The 27,185-nt window shown below is 32.9% G+C and overlaps 1 protein-coding gene across 1 annotated transcript; it reads left to right on the top strand.

The window, feature by feature from the left end:
* The first annotated feature begins 427 nt into the window (after window positions 1–427).
* On the top strand, window positions 428–27,185 carry LOC134242344 (probable serine/threonine-protein kinase pats1). The gene is made up of 5 exons (XM_062724413.1): window positions 428–1,039; window positions 18,314–18,568; window positions 19,024–19,257; window positions 25,247–25,365; window positions 25,849–27,185. Exons 1-5 carry the CDS (start codon window positions 787–789, stop codon window positions 27,148–27,150), a joined length of 2,163 nt encoding a protein of 720 aa, XP_062580397.1. The 5' UTR covers window positions 428–786; the 3' UTR covers window positions 27,151–27,185.

The raw sequence follows: 27,185 nt of genomic DNA, 5'->3' as shown, positions 1-27,185 counted from the left end.
AAGAATTAATTGTCATCAAAATGAAGATTTGGACTGTCAAAATGAACCACCTGCAGATACCCTCCATCTTGGTCACTCTATACTGCCAATAGCAGAATAGGCTATGCTGGAAGCCGCGGTTCAGAATGTAGAAAATATATCTTTGTGTCATTTGCAGCTGTAGAACATATTCAAAACAATTTTTACTGTTGAAAAACGTTTCTTTTTTTGACCATGCACTATTACCACGACATTATTATCCGGAGGGTCGTGACAATTTCCTTTCATATCTTACATACTCCCAGGCTGGGGAGAATGTATTTAAACTCTTTTTTTATAAAAAAAAAAAAAATATCAGTTATCATTTCTGTACATATAAAATAATATTTATGAAGACAATCCTAGAAAGACTCTGTTTTATTAAAATTGTGTTTTTCGTCTAAAAATCAAAAACGTATATAATAGAACTGTCTAAGAAAAGTAAACTTTGATAAATCTCTGAATACACAGGCCTGTGATTGGTAATACATGTAATCATTTAACTTTTTGATTTCATTCATTTTAGGCAAGTATCAGGAATATCCAGAAGTCGACAGAAGTATTATTTACAGTTTACTGTTTTGTGACAACTACACTGCTACTGTAAATAGGGAGGCGTTCAAGTCAATATTGATAAAGATACGAGAAAGGTATTACCAAAGGATTTCTCCCTCTGATGAAGTTGTTGTGACATCCCTTCAAGATGATGTTAAGGAAACCCAGAATGGTGAGGTAACGTTTGTATCAGACGACATCCGACATGACGTCATGTATGCCTTTGTTACGGAGTGTCTGGTGAAGGACGGTGATCTGGAGTTTTTCCTGACCACGGCGTCACGTGACGTGATATCAGAATACTGCCGGTCCTGGGGGTATAAGAGGAGTGAGGGAGAGAGATGTCTTTATGTACCGTACAAACCGGAGAAGATGTGCCACCTCTTCATAGGCAGTCTACAGCTGGACATCATCACACACTGTACCATGTCTGACGGGAGGATTCATAGAAAGATCAGTAAACGTTGTAAGTATTATTTCTGTATTATACCTAAAATAATAATTCACAAGGTTAGCTTTAAAAAATAAAAAGCTGAGTGTCAGCCACTGGAATACAGAAAATTTCTGTATTGTTTTGTGATTGTAAATGATTTGTATTATCCATCATGTTTTGTTCCTTAAAAAGCCATAATTGTAATATAAGTTTTAAAAATTCTCCTATAATCGTTTTCTTGTTTGTAACGTAATGTTGTACATAATAAAGCATAGACTAAATATTTAAACTGCATCAAAGTCATTATGCTCACCTCTAATAAATTCACTCGGCGCGGCCATCAGAGGAAGGTCGTCTCATACCGGTAAATGAACAAAGCCACCATGGCCACCAATATCCTTTTAGATTCTTTAAAAGGTATGATGGGCCTTAGATTATGCAGCGTAATTTAAATCGAAGGTAGACTTTGTGGTAGATTGTTTTAATTACTATTTAATAAAAGTTTTGAATTGTGCGGTTTCGAAGTAATGTATGATGTGTTGGGGAAGTGGGGGGGGGGGGGGGTCACATAATTATATATACTCAACAAAATAAGAAACGCATAATTTTAACTCATCAAAAAAATTTTGAAAAAGTATATTAAATACCTGTGACCTGTTTAAAGTACACCATGGGCTTTTAAACCCCAAATGTTGAGTTATTTCCCTTGATCAATAATATTGATTAAAATAGTGTATTGCATGATTTCTTGTAAATCAGGGGCCTATTTTCAATGAAATTTTGGATTTAAAGAAACGAAAATCACTCCTATTAAACCCATATATTTGCTTTGCTTGGAATGTTGATGCTGCAATGCTACACCTTAACAAAGATGAACGCAGTAAGGCTCTAACAACGATTCTAACTGGAACTACGCAACTGCAAGTTGCAACTGCATTTGGTGTACATCAATCGGTTTTGCAGCAGGTAAACGCACGTCTCCACCAGCTAGAAACACAGATGACAGACTTAGCACTCGCCGTTCGCAGGTTACCACACCCAGAAAGGACCGTCAGATCCTCCATCAGCACCTGCGCAATCGACTTGGAACTGCCGTACAAACTGCTGAAATCAGCATAAAATGCACAAATTGTTCTCAAAAAGACTGAGAGGAACTGATATTCGTGCACGACGTCCGTACGTGGGAATTCCACTAGCTCTGAGATGTCGCAAAGGACATATGGATTGGTAAAGACGTGTGCCTCTAGAATTTAGAGGCGACGACAATGACATCAACTTAACTTGTCAATTTGACATAGAACTTATTTGATTTTTATCACAACACACTCTAAAATGTTTAATCTGAATATGCGTTTCTTTTTTTTTTTGTTGAGTATACATGTACTTCATGTATATTTAAATCAATGTCTATGTTTAAGCATTCATTTTTTTGTTATTCGGAAAGAAAAGACTTGCTTCCAAGAAATTAATGAAATCCACGAAAACAATTTAGAAAATATATTAAAACTATTATTGTTTGCAGTAGACTGTAAAGTTTTACGTTACGTCACGATCTAATCTGACAGCTCGCTCAAGGTAAATTGTACACGCCTCCTAGACGCAAGTTTTATGATTGGTAGTTTCTCCTTATCCGTGATAGGTTGCGCGTGCAACAGACAATGAATAAAAACCACAAACAATAAAAAAGTTGGACACATGCCATTTAATAACGCGTTTTCATATGTACATTTAACATCTTTTCTTAAATGTCACGGATTAATCTGAAATAAAAAAAAAAACTTGAAATTATGAAGTAGTAAATATAAAAGACCGGGATTTTTTTCTCTTACCATAAAAGTGACATGATTAAAAGTATGTAATTAATACATTAACTCACCCCATGGACACGGTTCGTTTGGATTTGGGGCCTTCCTAATGCCGCAGAAAACCGCACGGAGTTCGCCTCCAGAATGGACTGAGCTGGATTTCCTGTGTTAATATTTCGAGGTCTGGGACGTCCGCTGTCAAAATTCTTTTTTATTATTGTGGGAATCTTCAAATCAATCTCGTCACCTGCGTTTTGAACTTCTTTCGATAGCGCCATTTTAACAACTAAAGTCAAATGACTTTAACAACTTTTTTAACAACTAAAGTCAAAAGTAAAGATCTCCTGCAAAATTTGATTGACCAAACAAACAACGAAATAGTTCAAGCTACTTAAAAAAAACTCCATATTATGTATAAAATTAAAACTTGACCTTCAACCTTTTGTGCATTTTGCAGAGAATCAGGTACCCGCTGCATAAAAAAAAATTCCAAATTATGTTCAAAAATAAAACTTGACCTTCAACCATTTGTACAATAATTGTACAGAATCTATAGGTAAGGGAGAGACATCTAATTAAAAGCTAAACCCTGTTTATTTGAAGCTCAAAAATTAGTAACGTAGGGGCAGGGGCGTCATCGGGGGCTATTGCCTCTCTTTCAGATGGGGGGGGGGGGGAGAACAAGACTCCAACTGTGTTTTGTGCCTCGTCCACACATACTCACTTTGAGTGTAGCATCATATAGTTTGAACATCAGAGATTTAAAGATAGGCCTTGATGTGATATTGATGTGATGATCAATATAAGTACTGTGTAGATTGTTAAGAAGTTGAGGGATGTGGTAGGGGCGAGGACATACATGTATATTTGTGTACCGGGGTACAGTTTCTTTTTGTATCCCGCCACTTTACAATAGCAAATCTATTTAAGCATTGAATTCATATTTTTGGCTGTCTTCGGTCCTATAACACACCTGGCCGTGCCGACAAATTGAATACCGCGCGTTAGCGCGGTATGATAAATTTGTCGGCACGGCCAGGTGTGTTATAGGACCGAAGACAGCCAAAAATATGAATTCAATGCTTATATTTACATTCTCTAATTTTCCTTTTTCATAATTGCTTATTTCGTTAATCTTTAATGTGAATTTAGCGCCCTTCAAAATTGACGTGGTTAATAGACGTAAGAGCCGTTTGGGACGTCAGATGACGTTGCAAAGTTACATAAAGCAAACAAACATTGCGAGGGAAAAAAGTGACAAATTTATTTTAAACGCACATTTGTAGTATTTTTACGGTAATTTAACAGAATTATAGTCTTTAATTAAATTGAGTCAAAACATTGTCCATTTTGGTGTTCCTAGATTATAGAAAATGCATATAGTTCCTAGTGTGTATTCTAACGCGCGGTGACAAGGTTTCGCGTGTGTTATAGAAATTTGAATGTCGTGGATTTCTAATGAATTTCATAGGGAAAAAGACACGGAATGTAAATATTTTTGAATAAACTCCGTAGAAATGTAGTAACCAGGACAGGGAGGGATGGCCTTTTCACCTTTTTTCACACATAACTCTAACTATTGAAAATGTTCATTAAAAAACTGGTCCCCTCCCCCACTTTTTCAGTAAAAGTAAAATAAGGGTAATGTAGTATTGCATGAAAAAAAAGATACCGAAAGACGATAATATTTGAAAAAAGTTGGCTTAACCCCCCCCCCCCTTTTCAAGAAATTGATATCGAGTTTTGGTAAAAAAAAATATATTTCTTTTGCTTGTAAACTTTTTTTCAGGTATAAGTATTTTTTCTGGCTACCCCACTCCCGTATCGTAGAGATGTGGGTATACAAGTCTAATTAGATTAATAAAGCTGCGACTGACTTCCTTTATCTTTAAACAATCTGATTTTAGGACCCGATTCTACAGGGTATAAAGATAATTGAGAATAAATTTTAAAAAAGCGTTATATATAATTGGATTATCTTCTATCAGCAGTGTAGTTATTATTTTCATTTTGAATTTCAGAGAGACCATACAGCAATTATTTTTCCGGGACAGCGCTTATAATGACACCGAGCTTGTGTTTTTTAAAATGTTAAATCCAAAACTTTCATTGTCCAAAGAAAACACTCTCTGTATTCAATTTTTAAATAAATTATGTATACAATTTAGGTTTAATACTAGAAAATTGAGCTCTTCGCTTTTTATATTTATAAGAAAATTCAGTATTTCAGTATTTTATTTGAACCGGAGACATTACATCTCATAGGTAAACAATATTCATACATAAGATTTGTACAGGCTATACAATATACATGTAATAATTGCATAACAATATCATTTAATTATTATTTAGAACATCATTTTTTCCTACCAATTAAAACAAAACGTTCGGTGCATAATGAATTTCAGTTTCCGATAATTATAAAGAAATTAAATTATATATCCTAAGAGTTTTTAGTTATTTTTTTTTTATAATATTTGCTCATAGAGTTTAATTTTAATATTCACATACCGATAGCGCATAAAGATTACGGTGTTCTATGATATTATGATGATTTATTTCTTAATAAGCATTAAAAAAATGTTCAAATATTTAAAATAAAAAAATAAGCATTCTGAGTTGTTCGTCCAAACTTTTGATGTAATACTTGATTCCGCTTAAAAATGAGTTGACCAATCAAACAGATCTTCTGTCGTGGGCCTGAATTGTTTACGCTGAGCGCATCTGTCAAACTAGATTGTGAGGAACGTAAAACTTTACAGTCGATTGCAAACAATAATAATTTTATATGTATGCAGTACATGTACGTATACCTAATGTCTTTAATGTCAACCAGCACAAAAAAAAACTATTGAATAACATGCTGGATGCCATATATCTCTCTCACTCCTTTCACTGGGGGGGGGGGGGGGGGGGGGGGCGTTGACCCTACATTACTACATGACTATAAATTAGCGCAGTTTTCCGCACATGAACCTCTCAGCTATTGCAGTTCTGCTGTGGTCAATTCAATTTCTCACATGAGGGCGCTGACCACGTGCACAAGCTTTAAGCGGCACTTACACGTCTATCATCATGTAGATTTTAAGAATGACTGTCTAACTGTGTTTTCTTAACTTCCATTATCAAAGTGAAAAGAAAATGATCATTCTTCGTAATAGTAAGATCATATGAAGAGAAATCTTCGTCATGAAGAATGGGCGGAGCGAAGATCATATGATCTTACTGACTTAGAACAGAACCTCAGCCAATCAAATGCAAGGATTAAAATAAACTCCTCCCACGTCTGTGTCATATATATATAAGGCTCAATTTGGCCGCTCGTTGTACATATCGAGCACGCAATCAATATCGAACACGCGCGGTTTCAGAATGGACTCCCAACCCATTCAGGTTAGCACGGGATTATATGAAATACCTTGATTTACTGGGGAAATGGTATAGTGAAGATATTAAAGTTACTGAACAAATGAATACCATGGGCGTCGGAAGCAAATTGTAAGGGGGGGGGGGTAAACCAACAAAGAAAGGTAAACCCTAATTTTCAATGCCTATATTATGTATATATTTGCAAGAAAAGCTACCCTGATCACCCCCGGTTCCGACGCCTATGAATACCCATGTAACAAGAATCGAATTACATGTATCTACATTTTTGAAAAATGATCATGTTATGATGAAAAGGCCCCAGTCAGCAGGAGTGGGTATGGCTGTCTACTATCAAATAAAAATTTGATGAAAATTATGATTAAATCTGTCTTCAAACACAAAGTTTGTCTCTGATATACATGACGATGGGTGTATTTTCTGTATGTACCGAAATGTGAAAAAAAATAATTATTCAAAAAGGCGACAAAAGATTACAGTGGGAAAAAAAATGCAGCAAGGCCTAGAAAGGCCTAGACGTTTAAATATCATGATTGGTAACACCATGTGGGTTTTGAATAGTTTCTTTTTGTGTGCTGAACAAAGACCAATGAAGACACACCCATATAATTGTCAAGTGAACCAATCAGGCACCGTTGAATTTTTCAGAAATAGAAGAATTCTTCAAATTGAAGTATCAATTCTTCGAGAGAAATGGAAGCATTTGATTGGCTGAATAAGTAGGTTATGTTCTAAGTCATGAAGAATGGGCGCAGCGAAGCGGAGCCCATTCTTCCTGACGAAGATTTCTCTTCATATGATCTTACTGACGTAGAACAGAACCTCAGCCAATCAAATGAATGGTTTAAAAATAAACTCCTCCCACGGCTGTGTCATATATAATGCTCAACTTGACCGCTCGTTGTACATATCGAGCACGTTATCACTATCGAACACACGCGGTTTAAGAATGGACTCCAACACATTCAGGTTAGCACGGGATTATATAAGATAGCTTGATTCAGGCACGTAGCAACGGGGGGGGGGGGGGGGGGTTCCAGACTTAACTTTTACTATCGAAAATGGTAATTGAAAAGCTGACCCCCAATTTTTTATTACAGTATATGAATTTGAAGGTAATGTAGTTTTTTACGGGGAAAATGGAACTGGAAGAAATTTGTATTGATAAAAAAAAAACGAAGATATGTAAGTGATTTCTTGGGGGAAATGGTATGGGAAAGATATTAAAGCTACTGAACTTATGAATATCCTTGTAACAGGAATCTATATCTATATTTTTGAAAAATGATAAGATAAGATGACAAGACTCTAGTGGGTATCGCTGTCTGGGGTCAAATAAAAATTTGAGAATTGTGAGTTAAATCTCTATTCAAAGAAAATGTTCATATCTGATATACATGACGATGGTTGTATATTCTGTATGTACCGAAATGTGAAAAAAAAATATTCAGAAGGCGACAAAAGATTACAGTGGAAAAAAAGTGTAGCAAGGCCTAGAAAATTTAAATATCATTGTAAACAGCATGTGGCTTTGAATAGTTTCTTTTCGTGTGCTTAAACAAAAACCAATGATGACACACCCATATAACTGTCAACTGAACCAATCAGACATCGTTAAATATTACAGAAATAGAAGAATTCTTCACCATGAAGAATCGATTCTTCGCGAGAAATGGAAGCATTTGATTTGCTGAATAAGTAGGTTATGTTCTAATGTTTTTAACTGCTTTGGAACCTTTGTGGCAAGTGGAATATTGTGTGAATTCCGACCTGTATGCAAGGTATCGAATATTGATCGAGGGAACCTTGCATCAGACTTCCAAAGGAATTCATTAAATCTTCAACTTGCAACAGCAATTGAGGGTATATTAATAATGTGCTCTAGATATGAACTTATCTTCTATAAGAAGCAATTATGTATTTTCTTAGTAATTTAAAACAGTCAATGTCATTAATTTTCGTTGAGAACGACGAAGAACAGTGCAGTCTATAAATAGATCAAAAGTCATGAATGTGCATGAAAAAGCATGCTCTCTGGTTGGAGTGTTAATCTTTTTCCCAGAATTCCGATTAATGCTGGCGCACTTGCAGTTTCATCCCAACCTAACTAGTCAGCCCTGGGGCTTACTAATTAAGATACATATGATAAAATGTGAATTTTAAAAGAATCTATGATAATCTGGATTGCAAGAGATTCAAAAGAATAAAAACAAGACGCCCATGGGCCACATCGCTCACCTGAGTAACTTGGATGATGCAGTTCTTTACCAGATTCCCCCTCTTACAATACCTATATAGTGCCCCACTACCCCTTTCCCTTTTATGATTTTAAAACATTAGAATCTACACTACTCCAGGATGCTTCCACATAAGTTTCAGCTTTCCGGGCCCAGTGGTTCTTGAGAAGAAGATTTTTAAAGATTTGTTCTATATATTTCAATGTAAAACTTGGATTTCCTATTGTGGCCATGCCCTACCCCCGGGGGTCATGATATTAACAATTTAATATGTACACTACCCAAGGATGCTTCCATAAAAGTTTCAGCTTTCCTGGCCCAGTAGTTCTTGAGAAGAAGATTTTTAAAGATTTGTTCTATATATTTCTATGTAAAACTTGGATTCCCTATTGTGGCCCTGCCCTACCCCCGGGAGACATGATTTTTGTAATTTAATATTTACATTACCCAAGGATGCTTTCACACAAGTGCCAGCTTTCCTGGCCCAGTGGTTCTTCAGAAGAAAATTATTTAGTGACCCCACCCTATTTTTGTCTTTTCATGATTATCTCCCCTTGGAAACGGACTTGGCCCTTTATTTTAACAATTTACATTTCCCTTTACCCAAGGATGCTTTGTAGCAAGTTTGATCAAAATTGGCTCAGTGGTTCTTGAGAAGAAGTCGAAAATGTGAAAAGTTTACAGACGGACGAAGGGACAACGGTCAAAATGTGATCAGAAAAGCTCACTTGAGCCTTCGGCTCAGGTGAGCTAAAAAGGGTTAATTATTAATATATCAGAATTCGAGATATAAATATCCAGTAACTTCTGAAAATTATAAGGCATAATGATAATTCTTTCCCACAAAATATTTAATTTCATTTTTATTCCTAGTATATATTTTAAACGGGATAAACACCAGAGAGAATAACCCTAGCTCCTAAACCACTGTAAATATTACCGTTTAAGAGTATTTACTTTTTATTCTTGATATATAAATTGAACGATTTTAAGTTAACTTACGAACTTAAAATCAAAGAAACTGTATCCGTTTTCTGTTGATGAAACGCGTGCTGACGATTGAAAAACCTATCAAAATTTAAGAAAATCATCACTATAGGCAACAAAATTATGATAAAAAAATGAATTAATATTTTAGAGATAATGATACAATAAGTTAAATTGTTTGGTGCAGGTCTATTCCCGAGTACAGTGGACCTTCAGATACCCGGACGCCAAATATCCGGATGCTTCAGGATCCGGACGATTTTTCATCCGAACGGAATTTTGAAATGTTAATTTGTCTTGTTTAACTGGTGATTCAGGTATCCAGACGCTTCACATATCCGGACAATTTGACTGGGAAACAAAGCGTCCCGATGAATGAGGCCCCACTTTAACTATAAGCCCTACATGAAATGAACTTGCATGGATGATGCATCTAGGGATGGACACTACCAGACTTGCTTCGGATTCTAGATCTAACATATATTTTCCAGATGAGTGAACAGGTTAAGGTTTTTCGAATAGGTCAATTGCCAAGTTATTACATGTATAAGCCCTACGAGGACCAGACTGAACTATCCACTTGTGACCAATCCCATTGTATAAATTATACAATAAAATATGTTCAAAACAAAACAAGTTGCTTATATTTCATCCTTATTTCGGAGGTTTGATAAATATTACGCCGGATTTTCTTTGAAATAAATTTAGCAAGATTAAAAGGCAAAACTTATATAAGTAAGAATGTCATATCTTTTACACAGTGAGAGAGACTCAGAGAGATTTGTAAAGTCGTTTTGGAAAATAGATATTAGCATATAAATACAAACAAATGTACGACTTAAACCTTTTACCAATTCATGTTTCAATTTTTGAAATGATTTTTTTCCCAGTTCATTTATACGTCATATGTGATATATTTAAGAAATGAATTTAATTTTTGAAGATTCATGAGGTTATGAATTACGATGCTTCGTGCCGGCATATTTCACGAAGCGCGTAATATTTCTTAAATTGACGACGGATTTTTTTCCGTTATTTCTCGATCATGACAACGAGCACACGGCAGGTGTGACCAGTCGGCAGGGGATGCTCACACCTCCATGGCACCTGATCCCACCTCTGATGTTTCGGAGGTCCGTGTTTGCTCAGCTCTTATTTTGTATAGTGTTTAATGGACTTTTAAATGAATACTGTTCGTTCTCTCCATATCCTTCATTTGCATTATTTTTTTTTTTGAAGACTTGCCTAAAATTTACGCCATTCAACTGCCATTTTTAAAGCTAATCAGTGTGCACTATTTTTTTAACGTCAAGAGCGGTATTATGACATAACAATGGAGATAGTCATGCTTATTCGTAGTACATACGTAATGTATAGTTCATGAGAAAATGAACTGCATTTTTAATCGTAAAGAATCGTAATGGACATTTATTGGAAATGTAAATATTAGGTATTATACATGGGTCCTCCTGCGGTATTGGCAAACGAACAAATACAGGATATTTTTAAAAGGGTCGAGTTGACGACTAATCCTCCCCTTTTATTATAAGTGAAACATACAACCTATCCTCTTTCCTATTTTTTCACATAAGAAAAATTCTTTGTGCAATGGGCGTTAAACACAATATATGAATGACGACAAAATCTCTTCCAGGCCCCACACATCGACATCTGTCATTGTGAATATTTTTTGTCTAAATTTCTAAAGGGATACATGCACATGGTTACAATATTACTAAAGTTTGATCAAGAAAACCATTGATATATTTAAAGTGTCAACTTCCACTGCCTTGTTTCCTTTCAATATCAGGTTAATTGCTACCGACGCTCATATTATACCGGTATTACGATTAAACTAGACCTTATGAATTAAAATTGAAATTACTTCAATTTCCTCCATTTTTTTTTTCGATTCTTGTACAGGACTTTGAGAGAACCGCGGTTGAAGTTTTCAGTTACTTATACATTTGTATTTATTTTAAAAGGTATTCCTATGTGATATTATTAATTCATTTTTTTAAAGGTTGAAGATATTTTTCGTAAAGCAAGGACTGATTTGAAGAACATGCAACAAGTCCGTTTAATGCTCATGCACGGCTAAACTTCCCTTATTTTTTTTTTTAACTTTCCTAAGTGATTTCTACGAAAGACGAATAGGGCCACATAAAAAAAATATTTTTATCTCGTAATTACGAGAAAAGATCTTGTTATAACGAAAAAAGATCTCGTTATTACGAGTTAATTATCTCGTTATAACGAGAAAAGATCTCGTAATAACGAGAAAAGATCTCGTTATAACGAGTTAATTATCTCGTAATTACGAGAAAAGATCTCGTTATTATGAGTTAATTATCTCGTAATTACGAGAAAAGATCTCGTAATTACGAGAAAAGATCTCGTTATAATGAGTTAATTATCTCGTTATAACGAGAAAAGATCTCGTTATTACGAGTTAATTATCTCGTAATAACGAGAAAATATCTCGTAATTACGATAAAAGATCTCGTTATAACGAGTTAATTATCTCGTTATAACGAGAAAAGATCTCGTTATTACGAGTTAATTATCCCGAAATTACGAGTTATTTATCTCGTTATAACGAGGAAAGATCTCGTAATTACGAGAAAAGATCTCGTTATTACTAGTTAATTATATCGTTGTTAACATATGTTTCTGTTTTGTTTTTGTTTGTTTGCTTGTTTGTTTGTTGTTGTTGATGTTCACAGGCACCTGAAGTATGGACAATACCCCCCCCCCCCTTTTTTTTTATGAAAAAAAAATGTAAGAATGTATAAAACCTCGAAAATATAAAATTTCCCCGTCAAACAGATCTATATGTCGTTATATTCAAGCAGATTGTACTTTTTCTCACGTTTAAAGAATGGCCCTATTCGGTATAATAAAATGTGTATTTTTTTTAATACCGAATAGGGCCATTCTTTAAACGTGAGAAAAAGTACAATCTGCTTGAATATAACGACATATAGATGTGTTTGACGGGGAAATTTTATATTTTCGAGGTATTATACATTCTTACATTTTTTTTTCATTAAAAAAAAGTGGGGGTATTGTCCATACTTCAGGTGCCTGTGGTTGTTTTGTGGGTGTGTACAATGTATGTTTTATCGATTTTCAACTCAGTATTTTGTTTACTCGATATATGAGAATAAAACTGAAAAAAATGCAATGAAACGCCATAGATTCTTTTAATGTGGGTAGCTATATCCGGTGGATATTAACTCGTGTAATTTGATATTACAATGTGTGTTTTTACGCGGCGTGGCGTCATATAAAGACAATACATGTACGTTATTAATTTGTTTAAAAACATGTAAAAAGTAAAATCATATACATTATCAGATAAAATATTACCCTTTCCACTTCGTTTTGTAAACTTGCTTTAAAAAATATCTGCTCGAAAATGACTATGTTTATCTGTTGTGCAAGGAACATATTCTTCTTGTGTAAAAATATTGGCGTCACGTAGCAAACGTTATTTGCGGCTAAAAAAACGACTGTAAAGTTGACAAAAAATCAAAGTTTAACTACACGACTAGGATAAATCATGTGATTAAAACAATCTCATGGGTTGCAAAGGCTCGGGGATAGAAAACACACAACACGTGATATAAATTCATATACCATCGCAAACCATTTCAAGAGATTCTATATTTATTGCTTAGTAATTAAAAAAGGGTATCAAAAATGACATTCCATACAAGTGCAGGTTCGATGGAGTTACTGTAAATGCATTGAAGAATTAATAAACATCATCTGCTTTGCTCCGTCTTCTGATATTTCTTTTACTAATTTTATGAATTCCGTAGGTTCATCCATTTTACATTAAGAGAGAGTCGAACAATGAAACGCACCATTTTTTATAGATCTTTTCTCGTAAATACGAGATCATTAACTCGTAATAACGAGATCTTTTCTCGTAATTACGAGATAATTAACTCGTAATAACGAGATCTTTTCTCGTAATTACGAGATCTTTTCTCGTTATCACCCATTCTCAATATAAGGGCACAAATGCCTCTCTGATTTTTTAAAAAATGAAGTTCAAGATAACAATTTTTCTATCAATTACCTTTGAAAGAAAGTATCTGAAGATTTTGTTTCCAGATTATTTTCATCAAATTATAATACATGGAATAATGACAAGACGATGAAGTAGAGGGTGATTTTATTCAGAAATGTAGCTTGAAATGTACGTTACTCTTTCTTCAATGTCTTAAAAAATATGTCAAAAAAAATATAGTCATTAAAATCAGAATTGGAATATCTCATCTTAACACCAGCACATCCTACCAACTCTGTCAGCAAAATATTTTCGCGGCATACGAACGTGCGTTTGATTTTTCCTTTCAAAAAACAAAGATTACTTTTTGATCCAGATGTATAAAAACATTTTTTAAATATATGCTTTAAATTCTTCTCTCTGTTTTGTTAAGAGCGATCAGTTTGGAATCTTGTCATTTTTAATAGATACTGGAACCTTACATGTACATGTAGTAAAATTATATTTTGTAGTTTCTGTCTTTTTTAACATATATCCATGCCGATTTAGAAAACTATGTAAATGTAACGTACATTTCAAGATATATTTCTGTTTAATAAAAAGCTTAAAATTCATCTAAAATTCATTTAAAAATTCATCGTTTTGTTTCAGTTTATTCCCAAAAAGATTCTCTATGTAATCACATTGTGTTATATTTCACAATCACCATTATAAAGACACGATTGCCTCAGAATATGAGTAGGTAACGTACATTTCAAGCTTGTAATAATATGTAAAATAGTAATAAAAAATATTGAAAAAAGCAATTATTGACATAAAAATCATATCAATGAAGCGTTTTAAGGCATTAATATAAGAAATCATAATGTAACAAACAAGGTTATTGTCGTCAACTACATGACTGTCACGTCACTTCGGTAACGTTCATTTCACATATTATTGGGGAGTCCCCTCCACCTCAGTTCATTACCATTCTTTTGTGCTGTTTCGCTGAAATTGACACCGTTCGTAGCCTAGTTACTTCTAACTGTGTGCAAGGGTACAGACAAAAAAATATAAGAGTCAGATGTATTTTGCTATGATCTAACAAATGTTCGTGTTTGGTCATTGAAACTTTACATAAATCTATTCCGAATATATCCATCGACAGTCTTGTTAACAATTTCATTTAGTATGTTGCAACATCGTTTTTCAAAACACAAACATACGTGCTTTTCAGCAGATCTGGAAAAATATAACCCAAAATGCAATGATTCAAACAAAACTGAGTATTCAGTATTTGAAATGTACGTGACCGTCTTTTGTTCTGGGTTTATTTTTTTTGTTTCTATTTTTTTTTTTTTTTTTTTTTTTTGGTTTGTTTTTTTAACAATTATAAGCCTATGCATACCTTGTTTTAAATTATCAACAACAAATCAATTAATATTGACGAAAAGTCGCAGATGAAAAGTAAACAAACTGCTAAAAGGTTGCCAAAGATGAATTTAAGACACTTGGAAATAAATTTTCTAGCATGTGGTAACAGTTTAAAACATTTACGAGGATTGGGGGTGCATTTAGGTGGATTTATGTGGCCAGTTGTCAAATGGATTGTGACGATAATTTTGTTTCGCTCGTGTAAACGCAATTCATTGACTAAATTAAAAAAAATGTCAGTTAGAAATACATAAAATGTACGTTACCATACGTAACGTACATTTCAAATATAAAAATCAATTCTCTATCACAAGCATACGTTAGACACGCAATATATTGATACTATTTGAACCTGCATATCATAAGAAATGCATCATACAGGTTTCGTATTCAGAAATATATACCAGATATCAAAATTATATTACGTAATAATTGACCTTAATATTTTTTTCCTCAGCAGAGACGTTTCTTTTTATTAATTTTGGGATTTAGCCGACCTCCAACCTTTGAAACTTTCCTTTGTGTACACATTCGAGTGTGTGACAGTATTAGAATACATGAAAATTCGTGCGAGATTCACTTAATTCGCATTTCATGGTAACGTACATTTCAGTCACGTACATTTCAAATGATCACTTTTCATAAAAAAAATAATTTTTAATTGTGTTAAGCAAAACGTCTTTGCCAGTTTACAGGATACAAGGGGTTGCTTATTCAGAGTCATCTCATATTCTCTACTTAATATGTATTCTTAATGGAAGAATGTAGGTAACGTACATTTCTTTCTTATGTCTACGATTGAAAATGTCTTTCATTCCGTAAACATATTTAAAAAAGTTGCTCAAGTTGTTCGATTTCATGTTACATTATCTAAGTAGGATTAATTAATCCTTTGAAATTTCAAATTTAGCCCATCAATAAATAAAGGAGAACAAAACTATCAGGTGTATAATCTTTATGTTTGCTTGTAATGTGGTTGAAATAGAATTAAGCGACAGGGACATTGCACAATAAAAATTATTTATTATCACAAAGAAAATGTATTTATTGTTATGAAAAGAAATATATATGATACAAGGTTTAACTTATCAGAAAATTTTTACTTGAGAATCAAAACTATATATTATACAGAGGGGATTCAGAATAATATTTTCCTCGGCGACAGTAACGTACATTTCAAATAGGCTACTATATTTGAATTTGGAACTCCTTAAATACCCTTTCAGGATCGATAATTATATGAATTCTTATTCATTGTTATATGACTATTTATAATATTGATTTAAAAATTACATCAGTGGTATTTCTTTCAAATGAAAATGAGGCGACATTATTTGAGCCCTTATATTGAGAATGGGTGTATAACGAGATAATTAACTCGTAATTTCGAGATAAATAACTCGTAATAACGAGATTTTTTCTCGTTATAACGAGATAATTAACTCGTTATAACGAGATCTTTTATCGTAATTACGAGATCTTTTATCGTAATTACGAGATAATTAACTCGTAATAACGAGATCTTTTCTCATTATAACGAGATAATTAACTCGTTATAACGAGATCTTTTCTCGCAATTACGAGATAATTAACTCGTAATAACGAGATCTTTTCTCGTTATTTCGAGATCTTTTCTCGTAATAACGAGATCATTAACTCGAAATAACGAGATCTTTTCTCGTAATTACGAGATAATTAACTCGTAATAACGAGATCTTTTCTCGTTATTACGAGATCTTTTCTCGTTATAACGAGATATTTAACTCGTAATAACGAGATCTTTTCTCGTTATAACGAGATCTTTTCTCGTAATTACGAGATAGAAATATTTTTTTATGTGGCCCTATTCGTCTTTCGTAGATTTCACATACGTGTTGAATCATTTCATCAAACGATAATCGTGTTTAAAATTGCAGCACACTCTAAGATAATAAGAATTTGTTAAATTTTTCCTACTCAAAAGTTATAAAATACATGAAACTATGTCATGTTTTTCTTTTTTATTATTTACTTTTTTAAATGCATAAAATGATTTTCTCGGGAGGTGGGCTGTTCATATGTATAAAGGCCAATGTGAATTGTAATTAAAATCAGATAAAGAACAATAAAGCGTATTTATTCATTATTTTAAGTATACCACTATATAGATTATAAAATAGATTAATATCCATGCTGTAAAATTGGATTATTAAATAACACGTCGGTCGTCTAGATTTTCTCGACTGATATAATTTTTTTTAAAATGTTAAACAATTTTTTTTTGTCTCAATTTATTTGTTATAGTTATTTTTTTTTATTTTTGTCTCACTTTATGTGTCATTGTTAAATTTTTTTATTTGGTAAACCAGTACATGGTGTAAAAATTAAACAAAACGTCAAATAAAAGAGTTTTCGGATAACTACAGGCGTTTAACTGTAGGCCTTATAAAATGAAATTGAAAACTTGATTTAAAAAACACACACGTGTTCATGAATATTGATATGTTTACGCCATGGCATCATAGTTTCAACTGCAGAGATGTGCCTAAATCTGTCGGAAATAGCTTGTTTTGGACGTTCAAATGTTAAATTATGTTGCAGGATAAACAAAATGCATGATAACTGTCTTGAAGTATAAGCGAAATTTGGACTCGGGTCGAAAACATAAGAGGGCTCGACAAGCCTCGCCCTTTATCACGTTTTCTTAGTAATACCCTCACCCAAATATCGCATATATTTCAAGACAGTAACCATGTATATTATATATAAAACACTACTGAAAGCAATGCGTATCTATGTATAAATTCTAGTAAAATGATGTTACAATTTAGTTGAATTCATGTACATGTAAATGAATCGATCAGAACACCATAAAAATGAAGTTATCAAGAATGTTAAAGGAAGTCAATATATTTTTTTTTTCGAGGTTCTAGTAATATTACCTCCATTTACATTGAATAATTGATTGATTGTATATTGTTTAATGCCCCTCTCGAGAATTTTCACTCATATGGAGACGCCACCATTTGCCGGTGGAGAGCTGCAAATTTTGTCCTATACTCGACACTTGGGGCCTTTAACAGGGAGGGGGGGGGGTCTTTTTCGTGCCAGCCCTTACTGCGACACAGGGCCTCGGTTCATACGGTCTCATCCGAAGGACCACCACCATTTAGGAGGTACAGGGTCCATCATTATAAAACATACTTAAGTCTGAGAATGCTCTCAAGTCTGAAAATTTTCTTAAATCCAAAATTCTCAGACTCAGAAGCCTTCATAAAAAGTTGAGAAAAATAAAAATTCCTTAAACTCTTTTATTCTCAAATTCTCAGCTGAGTAATTCTCAAGAGTTGAGTTGAAAATTTCTGTTGAGAATTCTCAAAGTTTTATGACAGCTGACCCATGTCTGTCAAGTTTTTTCCCATGAAACTGAAGTAAAAAGAAATGCGTAGCTTGTTTCTTCTTTCACATTGTACAGTTGGAGTCCCTGGAGAAGTACTACAGTGGGACCAGGAGGCCAGAGAGCGGTATGTGGAGTACGCTAAGAGAGGAACACAGACAGTCCACCACGCCCGGGGGATGATTGTAGGATGTGCTGGGGCGGGGAAAACCACGCTACTTAAACGTCTTCTCGGGTGTAGTGAAGAAGAGATTAATGAAGTAAAATCTACTGAAGGATTGGAAGTGCATGAGGAAATATTTGAAATATGTGATGAAACAAGATCATTGAAAGGTAAAAAAAATATATAAGTGATGCTACATGTACTTAGTCTGAGAGAGGAAAATGAAAAAAAAATTCTTGCACACAAAAAATATGACATACCTTTTCCTTACTTTCTCCCTCAATATTTTGTAATAAAACTAAACACCCTCGATTGTCTTTTTTGAAGACATTGCAAATCAATGTAAATCAATGCAATCTGATTTTTAAACAACTAGAATTACAGATATAATCTAAGTGGACAGTTTTGTCGACAGTAGAATTGATGCTTTGTACGTATCCATGCACATAAATTACTTTCAGCATTGTAATTTTAGCACTTGGTTAATCAAAAGTAAACATAAATTAAATTTGTCTTTAATGCTTTGAATAAAAAAAATGTCAAAAAGTACCATTTTATTGCTTCTATCATGTATTATATTTTGAAAAAAATGATAGAATGTGAGATATCTGATGACTCTTTTTAGCAAGGAAAAGTCAGGAGAATTGTGAGACAGAAAATACTACAATTGTTGACCCTAAGACTCTGACATTCTTTGACTTCGGGGGCCAGTGTGCGTACTACGCCTGTCACCAGATTTACCTGACCAGGAGAGCTTTCTATGTCGTGGTGGTGGACGCCTCTAAACGTCTTGACCAGAAGGTGGATAAGAAAGTGTGCGATCAAGATGGAAGTGTATTCTCCGGATGGACCTATGGAGGTATAAAAAAAATCTGTCTTCCTTATTGAATATATATTTTTTTTATTTTTTTTTTAAAATGTACCGTATAAAAATACTTTTTTGAAGAAAAAAATATTTCTTTTGTTCTAATGGCTATGTGCACCGGACAAAACCTCAAGAGTTGTATTTACGATTTGCCGTACAGATATATAACTGATCAGTTCATGAAGGATTACTGCACTTAACGCTGTGTTTTGGGCCTTTTCGGTCGCTTCTAAAGAATTTAGATCGTAACTTAATTTCACCTTTATACATTTACTACTGTAAGAGAAGTCTGTCAATTTGACATCCAATTTGAATCTTAAAATTGAGTTTAGACTTTAATGCAATAATTAATTTCGTGTTTTTTGTCATTAAATTTTCCAAATATAGAGATTTACACTTACCTGTCCTTATGGGAGGAGGAGCTCGTCATGATCAGAATGAATCTAAAGTTAGACTGGATGAATAAAAATGACATGTATTTAAAAAAAAAGGATATCACTATTTTTCATCTTCCTATTTATTCTGTATGGTACACGTTCATGATATTTACAAAGCTTTAAAATGCATGAGCCCATCCATGTACGTATATGCAAATAATACCTCAATCGATGGCTGACTATTTAACAAGTTCGAGCACAATGTCTCAGTTAGCACAAAATGATTTAATTTTAGTTGTAACAAGTCATTTGATTGGTTAAACGATTTTATCCATTTTGTATAACTTTCCTACGGCACAATAAGTAACGTAAACAACTCATTACTCCTCTTGACGTTAACTTCTAAAATTTGCGATGATGGAAGCCTTTTTCCGAATTAAAAAAAAACAGAAAAATTGTCTCATTGTCTACATTAAAATTTAATTATAAGAATGAAGTTTATTTTAACATTTTGTTATACGGTATTACATAACATGAGACTGTTTACGCTTTTTTTATAAACCGCTTAGCCAAGTTACGATATATCGTATAACAAAAGTTGAAATAAGCTTCATTCCTTAAACATACTACATGTAAGTCACGTGACGTTAATATCTACAAAATTACCCAAAGAAAGATATCACTTGGTGAATTACAATATTAAACGTGTAACAGCCCTTGGTTAAAACGGAGAGAGCGAGGGTAAGAAGAAGCATTTTTTCTCTTTTAACCATGAGCTCATGTTTGTCTATTAATCTTTTAACACATTACCAAATGCAAATAAACAACAACATTTGTACTATTAAAGGAGAACAATAGACTTTCATGAGCTGACTATGTATAAAGCCAGTAAAATAATGGGCGTCCTCATTATCGAATGGAGGAAATGAGATTGAAGAAAATGTGATGACTCTCGCCTTAAAAAAACAGATTTGTACATCGTAAATACACACTTTTATTTTAATGTAATTAAGTAAAGTTGTGGATTAGATGTTGATCATTCCTTTAATTAAAAGAAAAACATCTGTTTTGAAAGTTTATTTTGACACATATTTTGCATTATCTTTTATAAGTGAAGTCATCCTTTGTTCTCCAATTTTTCGTGTTCTACTTTTGATTTCAAGACGTGATCCGAAAGCAGATTATCAATTACAATGTAGGTTTATAATCATGATAATGATAAAAAAAAAAAAACAATGCATATCAACATGCATGTTATGAAATCTCTTAAAGTCAATTTTTACACACTCAATTGTCGACTAGTTTTCTTATTACATTTATTTAAGGAATAAGTGTCTAATCTTTCGATTTCATTATGTAATCAATCGATTGGCTTGCGTGGTAATTTGCATAAACGCTTATGTATAAAATACGCAAGCCAATCGATTGATCATTGTCATGAAATTGAAAGAAATGACATTTATTCATGCTCTTTATTCCGCCAATGCACCTGCTACAAGCCCCGCTTCTGTCTCTCTATTTGTCACGCCCAGCACGTGATTTTCAACTACGCCTATTGATGAACCAGTACATTAATGTAGAAATAAAGTACTTTAACTATTTGTAATTTTATCTCGGACAAAAACATTGAAAAGGTAAATAATAAAGGAATTACTGTCTAGTTTTGAGAGAATGCCAGGGCATCAACAATAGTGGGAAACATGGGATAATTTGCATAACGGGGGAGGCCCGTTATGCTAAAATTATTCCATGTTTCCCACTATTGTTGATGTCCCTGACATACTCTAAAAACTAGACAGTTCTTTATATTTCCATTTTTTACTTTGAAATAACAATCGAAATACAGTCTAATTTAGTAAATTTGAAATGCACGAGGCATTCCATGTTATTTTCCATTGCCCCGCCCCATGACGTCAAGTTTTACTATAAAATAACAGTCCCATACAAACACGCAACAAATTTAATGAATACATGTCGTTAGTTATACTGCAGTCAAATATCAACATTTATAAAATAACCAACAAAAGAAGTTCATATTACGATCAAAGCAATCCGCTAACTTTAATTATATATGTGACCTAGATTTAGGTTGTCGTAAGCACGAACACGTGTATAGACCCAAGTCACTTCTCCGCCGCCTTATATTGAATGCAATGTTGCAGTTGATGAAACAGTAGTTCGTCAGTATGGTCAGGAAACAGAATTGTGTGTGTTAAAAAAAACAGAGGACGTTGAATTGCATAAGAAGTTGGATGCATATGGTAATGACAGAGGAACGATGTCTGTATCGGATGATCTATGTGGCAATGCTGATTTCCCCACGTGGTTTAGATTGGCTGTTTAAGGCAGTGAAGTTCTCGGTCTCGCGAGTTTTCAGTGATAATAGAAAGCGTTGCACGCTAGTGACTTGCTTTTGATCCGAAGATAATTCATTTTTTATTTTGTTTGTAAAAAGATATATCATATCTAATTACTTAGTTAAATATTAAACAAAACATCTTCTTATTCTTCATTGTATTGATACGTTAGTCATAAACATGCAAGTTTGACATATGACCTTTCAGTAGTATTTCAATAAAGAAATTTTCATGCCACTTACAGGCATCACAGCGAAAGTAACAAGATTCACTTTTGTAGTGTTTATCATAGGGAAAACAATGGGAAATAGAAATATTTCCCGATTATTGCATTCATTCTATTACAAAAATTATGCACTCATCAGTTATAACAATCTAGATGTTCTACGTTTGAGAAGCGATAGCGGATTCGGAACATCTAATTAAATTATTTAGATTGCAGTTATAAATACATAAAATCAAGAAAAAATGGAACAAAAATTTACAGTAAAAACAAGATTACACCTTTTAAGAATTCTATTATTTATTTCATTTTTTTTATTTTTATTAACAACGAGACATTTAATTGTATCAATTCAGACAATTTTTTTTTTCGTAGGATGTAGCTGAGGGGTTTCGAGCTATTTTGATTTACATGTAATTTTATGCATTTTTTTTAATTTAGTGCACAAAAAAAATAAATGCATTGAAATTACTTTTATTTTTACTTTTTGGTGTAGAAGTTTTGTTCTTGTATTCACATGCATGCACTCTCCACATTTTTTGCAACAATATATACAAGCTTAAAAGTTTTCATGTTAACATTAAATCTTTAATCTGTAATTTTGTATACATGTATCTGTCTTTTATACATGTAATTGTTTCTTTTGTAAGCTTTTACCATTAATACATGTACATGTTCAGGGATCATACAGAAAAAAAAAAATTCAAGCACATCTCATTAATGCAAGAAATTTATTTGTAAGAACAAAGATGTATACTTGCATCATAATGGTCTCAGTTTTGGAACACAATGTATAATTAATGTATTTTGTCTAACTCGCAGTCAACAATTTTCAGCCATGTTTTCGCGGATATTCATAATGTAATGAACTTAACATCATAATGTTTACATCAAATTCTATTAAAAAATCCTTTAATTTAATTACTGTAAAATCATATATTTTTGAGGAGTCAAACTTTCGTGGTTTGAGGAAAATACATCGGTTCATTGGGATTAGATTTCGTTGTTGAAAAATTGTAGATCAGCAATGTATGTGAAAAATTGCATTTATTGGTGGATATTAATTCGTGGGTCTCTTCATACTTTGAAAACGACGAAAATTAAACTCATAGTTTACTCATACCTACAATGAAAATACATAGATTTCATCTGTTGAAGAAAATTTGCTTATACAATAAAAGAAATAGTATAATAGGTGCTAGAGAAGAGAAGGACACTCGTGAAGAAATATATACGAGGGTTGTTCAATAAATAATGTCCTGAACTGTATAACATACAATACATATTTAATATGACATTAAGCTTATTGAATCTTAAATGACTTTATAACAATTGATGAGACCATTTTTAATCACATAGTTTCATTGTGAGAAGCTGGGAAACAAGGGCTATTCGAGACATTGTATTAAAAGCGAATGGTAAAGAATCAGTAAATTGGAGTGAAATTAAACGCTTCATTAATGCCGCTGTTAAACTCGTTAAGAATCAAAAAGAAATATTCACTGAAATATGCAATATTTACGGTAACCAAAGTCTGTTTATAGACAAATGAGCAGGTGGATTTCAATGATCAAAAAATTACAGAATTGGCATAAAAAATTGTTACCGTCCTTGCCAACAAAATAATGTAACAACTAATGTGCTTTTTGCCAAATTTCAAAAAATAATAACTGATGATGCATGATTGACTGTAAGACACATAGCAAATTTGAAAGACATTAATTTGAAAGTAGTTCACACTGATTTTAAGCAATATGAGCTGCATTTTAGGGGTAACAATACTGTTAAAATGTGTTATTATGGTAACTTTGAACGTAACTAAAACCTTTATGATCAATTAGACTAAAATGAAGCAGAAGATAGACTTCTATATACAATCATAAATACATTATTATATAAATCATTATTGTACATGACGACAATAATGTAATTTTAATTCAATCGAAGCTTATAAATAGTTCTTCTAAAGCAAATATGAATAACAGAAGTTTATCAACCTTATTTTCTGATGTCATTGAAATATTTATTTTTTTTTACAACAAAAAATATGGACATCAAAGTGGCAGCTCATATTGCTTTAACGCTTGACAATTAAAAAAGATGAGAATTCAAAGGTCACCCCACGATTTGAAAAAATGAGTGAAAAGAACAGCATGTAAGAATATCTTAACTATTATGTTATGAAAGAGTGATTGTAGTTGAAATGAAACTAAAATCTATTGCTTAAACCCTTGTAACAAAATTTACAATAAGATGTACTTGACAAAAACAGGGAAGGTCTGAGAAAAGTAAAGAATAGCAAGAGCATACATACAGATGTTTTCGCACGTTTTTTTAATATTAGTGGTGTTGTTGTTAAAATTCGTATTCAGCGAGGCAGTTTCATTTCTGGAAGAGATTAGAAAAATTAGAAATTTTTGCAAAAAAAGTCGAAAGATTAATAAGAGGAAGGAACCTGCAGTATCAGAAATCTACTACATTAAATTTCTTCATGACAGCGTCCAAACCCGAACGCCCGGAAGAGTAAACGAGTTTTTGTGATAAACAGAAAATTATTCTTTACATTAACGATTTTTGTCAGATCTTTCGCCTTTTGACTTGTTTCATTTTCCAAACATGAAAACCACACTTCAGAAGGAAGAATCGAGTCCACGAAATCACAAGATCTGCAATTTTCCAGTATACTAAGGATGATACCCAAAATGAGTTCTAAAAACAGTCAAAAACTGGATTAAAAAATATGAACATGTGTTTCACTTAAAAGAGAATATTAAGTTAAATCATTAAAACTAAATCATTGAAAAGTGTTTTTGCTTCTTTCCGAGCACCGAGGATATTATTTATTGAACAGCCCTCGTACTGTCTGGTAGATGGTACTGCTTGTGTGATATGCGTATCATGTTAACCTCGAAAAAAATGAGTTGACTTAAAACTATACTGAAAACCCCCCAAAATTGATCTTTTTAAAAAGTATTTCTTTTCGTTATACAAATTTTAAAAGGAACATTTTCTTATCTTTATTTCAGACTACTTTGTGTTCTGGATAAAATCTATACATACCTACTGTGGTTCTGACAACGAAAAAGATACAAATCCTGTAGTTCTAATTGTTGCAACACATTGGGAAGGAAGCAGACATTTTAGGGTGACAATTTTTTTCTAATGAATTTTTCATTTACATACATGTACCATTATCATTTTTTTATTCTTAAAGAACTTAATTTAAAATTTAAAATCTTTAACACAGTGCATTATAATCTTTTAGTGATCTGTTATAGTCTTCATTGAACAAAACATACATTTTATCAAGATACCGATTAATTCGATATTACATGAACATGTGTTTGGATTATTTGCATATAATTATAGCAAGTATTAGAAAGTCAATAATACAATCATTATGATAAAATTAGATCCCTCTCCAATTTTTTTTTATCGAAAGTTTCAAAAAATATATCACTCAAGGATTTATTCTGTGTAGTTGGGAAATGGTGATTTATAAGGAACATACATATGTAAATGAAAATAAAAATCACAGTGCCATATAATGTTTTTTAAACAGAACGGGAAAACAGTCAAAATTTAATAACTTTATAATTTACTTTGATATTTTTTTTTATCAATAAAGGATAAAAAGGAACTGAATGAGAGCTTGCGCCAACAGTTTCCCGAGACATCATATTTACCACAGTACATCACAGACGAAAACGTGTATTGTACCGACATTACTTTACCTCTCCATGATTTAAAAACGTGCTTTTTCAACATAGCCTCCAATAAACGATGGAGCGAGAATATTCCAAAAGAATGGTTCTTCTTTGGATTAGAAATCAACCAGAAAAAACACTCAAAGCGGATCCTGAAGATTTCAGAAATAACAACGAAAGTACCGAAGATTACGGCTAAAGAAAAGGAGGATTCAGATCAAGCTGAAAGGGGAACACAAGATATGCTGCGTTATTATCATGATGCCGGAAAAGCTTTATATTTTAATGAAAATGGTCTGGAAAAAGAAGTGATTATTGACGTCCAATGGTTTGTTGACGCCTTCAAACATATAATAACAGACAAGTTACATATCAAAGGTATCCATATGACCAAAGGTGACTGGAATGAATATTACCAAACAGGAAATTTGCGAGTTCGACTTCTTGAAGAGATTTGGAAACATAAAGATGAAGAGCTGTTTAACAAGGTTAAAAAAGGTAACGAAATCTACAGTTTTAGTGCCATGTTTACTGAGGGAAAGGAACGATATCTTCAGTATCATAAGAAATCACTTCTCAGTTTTATGCAAAGGCTTGGTTTGGTAGCCATTGGTAAAGAATCCTACTACGTTCCGTGCATGAATCGTAAAGAAATTGAAAAAGAACTTTTCGATCTCATAAACAAATCGAAAAGTAAATCATCTGTGCTTGTTTACCAATTTGAATTTCTGCCTTTTTTCTTGTTTTTCCGTCTTATTGTTGCGTGTATGCGAATAAAGAATTGGGAAGTACTCGAAAATAATCGTACATCTTGTCTCTACAGAAACGCTGCTTTGTTTTCGTATAGTGAGTACAATATCGTTTTATCTGTCACTAAAGATTCTATACAACTCCAAGTATTTCATCCGATGGAAGGGTATGATTTGGAAAAAGCGCAAACATGCAGAATTCAAGGAAGGATAGAAGAGATGCTAATTGATTTAGCAGGGACATTTAACAGAAAAATACAGTTTGAGAGAGGCTTTAGATGTCAAACGGAGAATGTAGAAACAATTGCAATGGATATCGAGAATCATTTTTTATCGGAAAAAAGGATTCCGAAAAAAGGTCGCAAAATGATGTGCCCTTTGCATTCAGTCACTAATCGGCATATCATCGATCCCACTGAATTGACGAGATATTGGGAAATAAAGAGGGAAACGATTGGTGGAGACGGAAAATAATTTTGTACATGTACATGTTGAATTGTTGTATTGCT

This window comes from Saccostrea cucullata, unplaced genomic scaffold, assembly GCF_032062105.1.
Source record: "Saccostrea cucullata isolate Sc308-1 unplaced genomic scaffold, CSIRO_AGI_Scuc_v1 ctg2669, whole genome shotgun sequence".
In the NCBI taxonomy this organism is placed as follows: Eukaryota; Metazoa; Mollusca; class Bivalvia; order Ostreida; family Ostreidae; genus Saccostrea; species Saccostrea cuccullata.
This window is presented reverse-complemented; position numbering and strand designations above follow the sequence as displayed.

What these genes read in the sequence shown, in the direction of transcription:
- LOC134242344 (XM_062724413.1), top strand. Translation starts at nt 787, where the DNA reads ATGTATGCCTTTGTTACGGAGTGTCTGGTGAAGGACGGTGATCTGGAG. An exon ending in CTCCGGATGGACCTATGGAG is followed by an intron (nt 19,258 to 25,246) that starts GTATAAAAAAAA and finishes TCTTTATTTCAG; the next exon opens with ACTACTTTGTGTTCTGGATA. An exon ending in AAGGAAGCAGACATTTTAGG is followed by an intron (nt 25,366 to 25,848) that starts GTGACAATTTTT and finishes TTATCAATAAAG; the next exon opens with GATAAAAAGGAACTGAATGA.